Source organism: Thunnus maccoyii, chromosome 16, assembly GCF_910596095.1.
Source record: "Thunnus maccoyii chromosome 16, fThuMac1.1, whole genome shotgun sequence".
Taxonomy (NCBI): Eukaryota; Metazoa; Chordata; class Actinopteri; order Scombriformes; family Scombridae; genus Thunnus; species Thunnus maccoyii.
In genome coordinates, this window is record NC_056548.1 from 8,153,579 (window position 1) to 8,163,649 (window position 10,071).

General features: G+C 38.9%; 1 protein-coding gene across 1 annotated transcript; it reads right to left on the reverse strand.

The window, feature by feature from the left end:
* Nucleotides 1-5: 5 nt before the first annotated feature.
* Nucleotides 6-7,661, reverse strand: oct2 (organic cation transporter 2). Its single transcript, XM_042437161.1, has 11 exons — nucleotides 7,251-7,661; nucleotides 6,659-6,762; nucleotides 6,391-6,545; nucleotides 5,550-5,718; nucleotides 4,875-4,992; nucleotides 4,659-4,762; nucleotides 4,326-4,540; nucleotides 4,042-4,150; nucleotides 3,482-3,594; nucleotides 3,255-3,354; nucleotides 6-2,347 (listed from the first exon to the last, which is right to left on the reverse strand). Exons 1-11 carry the CDS (start codon nucleotides 7,647-7,649, stop codon nucleotides 2,299-2,301), a joined length of 1,635 nt encoding a protein of 544 aa, XP_042293095.1. The 5' UTR covers nucleotides 7,650-7,661; the 3' UTR covers nucleotides 6-2,298.
* Nucleotides 7,662-10,071: the final 2,410 nt, after the last annotated feature.

Below are 10,071 nucleotides of genomic sequence, written 5' to 3' on the forward strand. Positions count from 1 at the left end.
TAGATTTAAGTATTAACTATCACAAAATGGAAATAGTATTTAGTAACATCTCCATTACCTCTAAATAACACTTAAGCTCAGTACTACAGTAGTAAATATAGTATTTTATACAGATGAGGACATAAGTTCACTGGTCTAATCAGCCACTTCACATCTTCCTTTCTGTCACTGGTGCATTTTAGGTGTCCAGTCTCTTGAGTAATGTAATATTATTACACTGTTTGTCATGTTTTTTACCGTAATGTGGGTAGTAACTTGTCATAAATACAACTCATTTTACATTTTTACATCTAAAATTGTTGACAGATGTGAAGAAAACAGAAGTTAAACCAAACAACAACAGAGATTTTTGCGTGAACCACGTCTGATGTCTACAGGAGGACTCACCTCGTCAGGTTGGCTTATTTCAAACAAGTCCAGTCTGTTGTTGTTCCACTGTCTGATGACTTTGGCTAATTTCTCTCGTTCCTCTTCCTCTGGCATTTTTCATCAATTAACGTTAAAGTTTGTACACTGAGATTTCCTCCAGACGGGAAAAGACAGAGAAGAATATCCCACAATAGAAAAGTTCTTATCTGTCCTGTGTGTTGTATCTATTAGTGCCCCACCCCTTCCTCAATCTATCCCCCCATTAGTTATAAACTCATTGTACTGTGCAGTGAGTTCTTAAACATAATTGCAGACTTCATCCCCTCTTCCATCCCCCCCCACTCCCCTCTGCCCTCATTTAACGGGTCATTGGATCTTCATTATGTGAGGCAAACAGTTTCCTAATCATACGTCAGTCGTAGGCATATCATTCCCATATTTATAGTCCACTGCCAATTTTAATCTCCAGTTTTCTCTTTATTTGATATCACAGCAGTACATGAGCAACAGTATACTGTATGTTTTAATGTCTAACATATACATTTAACTGGTTTTCATACATTTCAACCATCCTGCAACAGTCATCATGTGATGCTCAGGGTGTCAGAGACATTTTCACCATCACCATGAGATATTTCCATCCTCTTTTTTTTTTTTTGCCAGTGACACAAATATTTACACTTGAGGGAATCCCACTTCTCATGCATACCAGTGATTTTCAACACAACGTATGGTTACAGGTCCTCTCATTCAGTCAGTACTGTGTATGTGGGGCAGCTTTTGTTGGCTGCTGCGAAGCGTTCTGGGTAAACTTACAATGGAACAAAAGCCTTAACAAAAACAACCCTCAATTAGATATACAGTTTACAGGGGAAAAAAAGCAGAACAATCATGGGTATTGTTGTCTGGATGTTAGTAGGAAAAACATATTCTCTCATAGTATTTTCAATGATCAATTCAAGCAACAAATACAAGGCGAAATCCTATCATAATTCTGTTTATTCGCATTTGAGAAGTAGAGAGGACTCAGGTTACACATTTATTTATAAAACAAAAACATACTCAGACATTTTTAAACTGTATCTGCACCCCAGTTTGAATCAAATTGGCTGATGTGGCTGTTAAGCCTGGTTGAATCCTCTCTGTATGTGATTCAGACCACTAACTTATGGCCATTTAAATTCAGCATGTCGCTGTACCACCTATAAAAAAAAAAAAAAAAAAATCCCTACAAATCTTACAGGTTTGCTCAGAGTTGATATATGTGCATGTCATGTGAATTTGGGAGCAACTGCATGATGTTTACGGCATTTGTCCTCTAGGCCAATAATTTGGAAAAAAACAAACGTACTTTTTGGGGGCTCGACTAAATTTATACCAAATTTGGCGAAGGTTGGATGGATTTATAGGATGAGTGTTGAAAATAATGGTGGACTGTACAGATGTATTTGTCTTGGATCAACGGAGGAATCCAGACAAAAAGAAGGACTTGGAAGCCAAAATGTACGTGTTTTGTGAATGGCCAAATGGTGACTCCACCATCGAAACAAGTTTTTAAGATTTCCTGCCAAGTAAAAGACAAAAAACACAACAAACAAACTGAGGGGATCAAAAACAGCAGTCTAAGTTGTTCTGTTGTATTAAACATCTGTAGCTCAAATATCAGAGATTTTTATAATGACTTTTAGGTTTCATCATCTTAAAGAATGCGAAGCAGGCAGTGATGTAACATCTTCGATCTAAATATAACATCAGCATCATTTGATTGCTGAGAAGTAGCTTTGTTGAGGTATAAAGTTGTGAAGACATGAAATCTTTAATCATTTAATTTCCTAACACCTCCCACCTGCATTATATGTATTGTAAACACAGCAGACATGTAGAGGATAATCCAGAAATCTTCCAGATCTTCAAGGCCTCAGTCTGCCGTCATATAATCAAGCCGTTTCCCTGTGAGTCCTTTGACTTGTCTTTCCCCCTGTTAGAAAACACAAAAAGACACAAGAAAGGCACATTAGGGATACAACTATAAACCTTTCTGCTTCCAATCTAGATTTACAAGCAGAGTCTTGCCTCTCAAATATCACACACTGTCACCTTCTCTCGCACCTTTCCTGCCATCTTCCCCCTTTTGACACCTGCGGTCTTGTCAAGAAAAACACTTTTCTGCTTCTTTGGTTTTTCTAATATACTCGAATATTTTAGGGAAACAGGAAGTTTTATCTGTCATCTTGCTTAGTGTTGGTTTACTGTAATATAAAGGATTTACATTGCTCTACTGCTGCGTTCATAATAATCTGCTCTGGAAAACAGTGTTAGTTACATAAATAGATAACTTTGTAATTGTAGCCTCTTAAAATCCACCCTTTTTTTGGGAATTTTCATCTATTCGGCATATCCAAATGGAAAAGCTTATAACAGAAGAACTGTGAGGCCAAAATGCATGTATTAGGCTTCATTTGAAAGGTAACATATTTTAGTTTTAGAAATTGTTTAGCATGTGGCTAAAATTTAAACAAAATTACATCAGTTCAAATATAGCTCAAAAAAGTGTTTTTGGTCCTCGTCTATAATGAGTCATATTTGAATAACAATAACGAGGACATGCTTTATGTCAGAACTATGTAAATCACCACATACCTTCTACATCTTGTCAACCACACTTATATAAAATTCCAGACTTCTAGACCTAACCTTATTGGATCTAGGGAGTTTTTAGTTTGTGGTGTCACTGGTGTCCCCGAACCTCTCCAAAACATCTCCAAGTGGCCAAATTTGTGCCAGTTGCTTTTACTCATTACTGTGTGATGCTAAGCCGCTCACAACCGGCTTAAGCGGGTCGCCTGCTATCCGACGGATGTTAAGAGGTTAATAAATCAATTTACCGTCTTAGATTCTCCACTTCCTCTATGGTCTCCGGTAGGGCGACTCCTCTCATCTCAGGCAACATTGTCACCAATCCGCTGTACAGCACCGACATCACACCTTAAACAAACATAACACACTTTTTACAGGATATCTTGATTTTTGGATTGACCCTATATGTCATTTTAGAAAGATAAATGCATTTCAAGAACACGGTGACAGGTAGAAGACAACTTTTTATAATTACCATAAAGAAAAAGAGGGAGCTCCTGCCAGATACTGGCCAGTCTGTAGAGCAGGAACGGGGCGACAATCGCTCCGATGTCACTGGCTGATGAACACACCGACAAACCCAAATTTCTGTGAGAAATTAAAGAGGAAATCAAGCCACAATCAAGAAAGACATACAGAACTTCTGCATCAAATAGTGAAAGGTCGGCAAACTTTCCAGAATACAAAAACGTAGCGAGTTACATGAGATCTTAGAGATCACAAGTTGTATCATCAAGTTGTTTTTTTAGTGCCAGTGAAAAGAAAACAGTGTGTCTGAGTGGTGGAAGATGTAGAAGTTTGTTCATTAAAATGATCCAAAAACATTTCTGTCTTTTCAGCTGCAATAAGTAGTTTTGGATTCTCTTAAAGCACTTTTCTCAACTTTAAATTTTGCACAGGTAAAAAAACTTTTCATCTCTTCATCTGGTTATGTTGTTGTTTGTCTGACGTGCACATCCAATCCAATTTGTTCATCATCTTTCAAAGCACGTAGATAAACAAATCCATATCTACCAACATCCATTGGTTTCACACCTAAGAGGTGTCGGATACATCTCTGTGTTAGCAAAGTTCACAGTCTCAAATCCAATGGCAACAGCGAGTCTCCCGATGATTGCAATCGATTTTTTCAACCAGGCAAAATCTGTAGGGAAGATTTTTAGGGAACAAAGGAGACAGAACAGATTCATCAGTTATCACCCCAACCCTACCAACCAAGAACTTAAACTACCTACAGTTGTTCAGAAATGATCACAATGTATTCTCAGTTATTTCTAAGAAATCTCGTCAATGCCACATGCATCGTCAGCTGGACTTACCGTTGGAGACAAAGGGGACTATGAGGCAGGCGATGCCTCCAGTGAAATTGGTTATGGCCATGAGGGAGCGTCGACCGACTCTGTCGACCAGGAGGTAGAAGATGAGGCCAGTGGGAAGCTCCACCACGGCCGAGATGAAGAAATTTAAAAAGAGGTCGCCGCCTGTGATCCCCAGCCGCAGGACCAGACCTTGAAACACGACGGTGCTCGTAAACCTGAACAAGAGCGGAGGAAAATCTGGCTAAATTTGTTTTTGAATTAAATAATCACCAGCACATCCTACAAGAACAATGAATTTTATAGTAGAAGTAGAAGTTGCATCAACTGACTTACCAGGCATAAATTAAAATTAGAGTGTTTTTCCTTATATTTGGTGTTTTAAACAAATCCATAATGGATACAGGATTTCCTTCTGTCTTTTCCTCGAGAAGAACTATCTGAAAAACATTAATTGAACGGTAAATCAGATTTATATTTGCATTGCTAATCACAGTTCCTGAGGTATAAAGGTGTAAATGGGACACACGGTATTTAGAAATATTGTCATACTTCTGCAAAATTCTGTGGTAAAGATTTTCCGTTGGTTTTTGCGATACTCGCAGCGATTCTCATGGCCTCCGTAGCTCTTTTCTGTGAGAACAGCCAGCGCGGAGATTCAGGAACAATCCTTTAAAAACAGACACACTTCTTTATTTGATTCAAAATCAAAACATCAGAGCTAGCATGAAGTTAAAAACAAGACTGATATACAGTATATGATGCAAACCATTTATGCTGCGTGCATTTAGTGGCGTGATGTTTAGTGTAAAATTTGCACCACTAGCATAAAATTTTGCTTCAATTCCAATAAAAACAATATTGCTGTCAAACAAGTGGAAGTAGCTTTCTTGGAGATGACTGTGGCCTGTTGAGTGGCTCTATTTCTATTATATATATAATAAATGATTATGATAATGATTTTACTTTTTTTGCTACTTAATTTTGAAAAATCTTAATTTTTAAGGTAAACCAAATAAAAAATAGCATTTTCGAAAATCTTTTTTAAATTAAACTCACAGCTCCTCTTTTCTTGGCTAGTGGCACAAATCTTACATCACATTTACATACATGAGTTTGTCACATTTCTCTGCATGTGCTGTATTCGCTGATAAGACACCTCTTAGTCTAAATATATCCACTCATAATATGTCTGGTTTTACTGTGTGTGTTAATGCATAACAGTACCAGTAGTATAAGATAAAAAGGAAGCAGGGCAGACTCATGACCAGTTGCAGAGTCCTCCAGGAGGACAGGAAGTATGCCAGACCGGGCATGATGACCATGCCAAAGGAGTAGAAAGTCCGACACACCATGGATACAAATTTCCTGTCGTTTGATCCGAAGAACTCAATCACTGCATCAAAAAGATAATATCTTTTAGCAGACAGACTAACCTCTTGCACATGTATTTGACAAAACACAGATGATTGGCAGAAAATAGAAGTTTAAGATGCATTTTTTTTACATAAATATTATCTATGTCAGGCAGTATCATTGACATCAATAAATAGATTGGACATGTGGCGCTATGTGTACTTTTTAAATATACCAGTTGTCCTGAAAATCATGTAACACTCTTTTTTGGTCATATACTACAAATTATCATCTAGTAGCTTTAAATCACATTTGCACATAAATCTTTCCCTTTGTTTGAACCTGCTCAGAGGACCAGTTGAGCTGTTTTTTGCCATCTAATACTGCAGGAGAGGAGAGAACACTTCAGTACCCATGAGTCCTGCAGCATGATGTCAGTGAAGAGAAAAGAGCTCATCTTTACTTAATAAGCAGTGTGTGCTTACAACATTGGCGAGTACAAGTTTTCCTAGGCGGAGCACTTTGTTGTTGTTTCTTTATTGCTTTCTAGAAGATATTTAGCTCCCACGTTTCAAATCAAACAAACGAGATGATGAGACTCAGAGTTCAGGACAGTTACATCCCAGCTTTGTGACTTTGTGAGGATTATTCCATTTGAATGCCATTTTTAAAATGTCTTTTGAAATGTTTTTAACTGTTTGTTTGATCATACCGAGTACATAGCTGGCCGTCCACGCCCCCTTTCCACAAAACCCTTGTAAAAATCGAAACATGAGTAGCAGCGGGTACCATGGCGACAGCATGACACCGACACCTGAGATACCGATGCCGACCATCGATGCAATGAAACATGGCTTTCTACCAAACCTGTGAGAAGACACAGCAGTATTGATTATTATTTAAACTCAGTCAAAATCTGAATGCAGGTCAGTGGAAATTACAAAGAGAAAACTATTTAAACTAAATGGTGCATAACGAACCTGTCGGCCAGGTAGCCAGTGACAAAAGCTCCAATAAAAAATCCAAATGCCAGGAAAACCTGGTTCAGATCAGCGAGCCAGGAATTCCCACAAACCAATGAGAACTGGGAGGGAAAAAAATTAAAGAGATTTTATCCAAAACCAATATTAACAGAACTATTCATGTGATATTGGATAGTGACAATTAAGGATTCAGAAAACTAAAATGTGAAAAAGAAGCTGAATTTAAAGGAAAACATTTAAAAAGTAGTGGAAAATGTTTCCTACAATGAAAATGTAACAAAGAAATTCTCTGTTAAAGGAAAGAAAATCACTGAACTGGCTCCTGATAACAGTTTGCTGTGTTGTTTCTGGCTGTTGGGCAGCGATCCAAGTAAACAGTACATGTGAGTTCTGGTACACTGATTTTCTTAATAAGTAATCAGTCGAGGGACACAAATCAAATGCAAAAGCAACAAACGAAAACATGTATTCACAGATAAATTATCAATTAACAGTGTGATGGCTAGTGGATATATTTGAAATTATGCAAGTGCATATTTTAGATTTCTAACACTGTTCATGTTGCTTGGTAGAAAGAAAATGTACCAACCTCAGAAACAATAGTGCTGTGGCTTTTATCAAACACCCATCTGCTGTCACAAGGCACAAGCTTGGTCACATTAGAAGTCAACAGCCAATCAAATTCAATGCATTTGTTTTGGCTTTTGCTCCAATCCACGTCAAACCGCTCACAGCGGCTGAAGGATCCTGACTGCTCAGAGCGGGGAACCGTGACTTCCCGTACCTCAACCTCCGTCCAGCCACATTCCTCCTGGAGGTGCTCAGATCCAGGACTCTGACACCAGTGATCCGGAGCGTTACCTAAAAAAACAACTCCAACGAGTACAAAAGCAAAAATTATCAACGGCAAGGACCCGAGTGTGACGATTTTCTTCTGGAAAGGACCAAAATCTCCTATGTGCTCGATGAGTTTGTTCACATTCGCCATCTCTGTGTCTGTTGAAGCAGATCCACTCTGAGAATGTCTGAGAGACACGTCTTTAAAGAGCTGAGTGGGGCCCAAGAGTTGATCAAAGTCCCTCTTTCAGTCTCAATTACTGGTCATCTTTTCTAGCAAATGAGCAAGCTTATCATGCTTTTGAAGATGCAACGTCACCACATTGTCTGTGCTTGTGATTTATGGGCCCTACTACACGTGAAAACTGTGACTTTTGACCTCTAACCATCCGTTATCCAACCAGGGAAAGTAATTGTCACTTCAGATGCTTTTTTTTTTTGCCTGTCAGTCTTTTTCCACAGTCTCATCATGTGCTACTTTAATGAACTGAATTAATACATCAGCTATGAAACACTCTGTACACATCCTCTTTTTCTTGTCTAATTTTCAAAGGCATTTCCTGAATTTTTGAGGGCATTTTTGTGAATTTTAGACCATGATTGCAGGCAATAATATCTATACCTAACCCTCCATAACTCAAAAACAAATACAAATGTTGTTACATTTGCAGCAGATTTTTTAGTCTAAATTCGGAGCAGTTTTCTCTGAGAAAAACTGCCTTATTAAATTGAATCTAGTAAATCACGTTTGCTGTTTTATAGATTTCAATGTAATTAACAAAGTAGCTTTAGAAAGTTTAAGTTAAGAACACATTTGCACTTTGGGACCCTCAGTAGTTCAAATGTCACGTCACCATAAACATTAACCAAAACTGGAGCATTTCAAAGAAAGAGGATATACCGTAATCCAAGTTACAGGTAAGTGTTCCCCTTTTCCAAAAACATCTATCACATAACTAGTTAGATAAGTATTATGTGGTGCAGTTTTCTGATAAAAATTCAACCAGTCTATTGTCTTTGGTTGACCTTAAGTAGTGCACGGATTGTAAAACAGGACCGCGAAATGAGTGCATGACGTCACTGCTGACTGACCGGTGCTCAAAATATCACATGCTGAAGTTTCATCATTGGAAACAGCATTCTTGTGAGGAAGCCTGACCAGAGTGGCGAGGAGAGGAAGGTGGTAGGAGACAGACTTGTTGAGTGAGTAAAATCTGATTCATTCAGTCCAGTGTAACAAAAGACAAGTGTCTCAAAAAAAGAAATAAATACAAGCAAATCAAATTTAATTGGCTTAACTCAGGATAACGCAAACTAAGGCATGATCACGTTCACACAGCTGCTCTCATCCTCTAATTTCAGCTCTCTCCCCTCAAATAGACATCCAGTCTACTAGGCAGGACCACATTTATTGCAGGAGTGTGTGTCCCCTCTCTTATACCAGCTGGCATATAATAATTTGTATCAGTCAATGTTGTTTAGACATACAAACATCCACAGCATAACCCTTACCACAAGCCGAAATAAGTACGAATCATACAGATACTAAACCAAACATTTAACCGAGTAGAATAAATCCCCCCATACTTAGTCTAATCCAGTGACATCACTGACGATGTCACCCAGTGTATAAAAACAGGAAGTGATTGGGTGCCTCTTGTTTTTGGCTCTGGACCACATGCTGGGTGTAGTATGTAGCAAAGAAAGAAATTGATTAACTTATGGAACACAGAACTAAACCAATAAACAATTAGTAAACTAAAAGCTGGAGTGCAGGATGTTTGTCTCCCCCTTCTGGCAGTGAGAGCAAAGGGGGGGGGCGCTTGGCTGTGATTGTCGATTGTGATTGTGAGAGGGCCTGTAAAAACAGATATGATTTGATGGCCCACTGGGATTTGTCCCAGTATGCCCAATGGTCAGTACACCACTGGCCGTAAACTACTGTTATTGCTGTAAAACAGTGCATAAATTGTTTTGAGCGTCACTCGTTTCACTATCAGAATTTGATCCATTCAGTCCGATGATGTCACGGGTTCACCGTCTTAGTGACTATTCATGTTGTTCACCTGTCTGATCTCTAAACTCTCCTGTCATTGCAGATCCTGCCACACCCATCTGCCCTGCAATCACCTCATTCCCCTCACCTGAGTTTCCCCACCCATCTCCTCACCTGGATCCCATTTGGCTCATCAGTCATTCCCTAGATATACTGGTCCATATTCACATGCCCCTTGCCAGATTGTCTAGTGTGTTTGCCTAGCCTTCCAGCATTTCTATACCTACCTGTTCGCTTACCTGTTACCTTAGATCCTGCCTGTTTCCCGGTCTTGAGAATTGCCTAAGTCCCTGGTTTATGACCCTGCTCGTTTTTTTGAACTGATTAAAGTATACTGGACTCTGCTCCTGTCTCTGATATCGTGCTTTTGGGTTCTGAGTCGTTACAGATAACATTTGGAAAGTCTAGAAGAGCTGCACGATTAACAGCCAATTGCCCAGCACGGGAATGTCGCGCCCAACGTGAGATTTAAAAACACCATATACTGTGAAATACAGAGAGATTTATCTGGTGGTGA

Coding starts and splice junctions, on each gene's coding strand:
- oct2 (XM_042437161.1), bottom strand. CDS start 7,649: ATGGCGAATGTGAACAAACTCATCGAGCACATAGGAGATTTTGGTCCT. Junction 6,763..7,250: donor ACAGCACTATTGTTTCTGAG/GTTGGTACATTT, acceptor TTTCCCTCCCAG/TTCTCATTGGTTTGTGGGAA. Junction 4,993..5,549: donor CTTTTTATCTTATACTACTG/GTACTGTTATGC, acceptor CTGTTTTTAAAG/GATTGTTCCTGAATCTCCGC.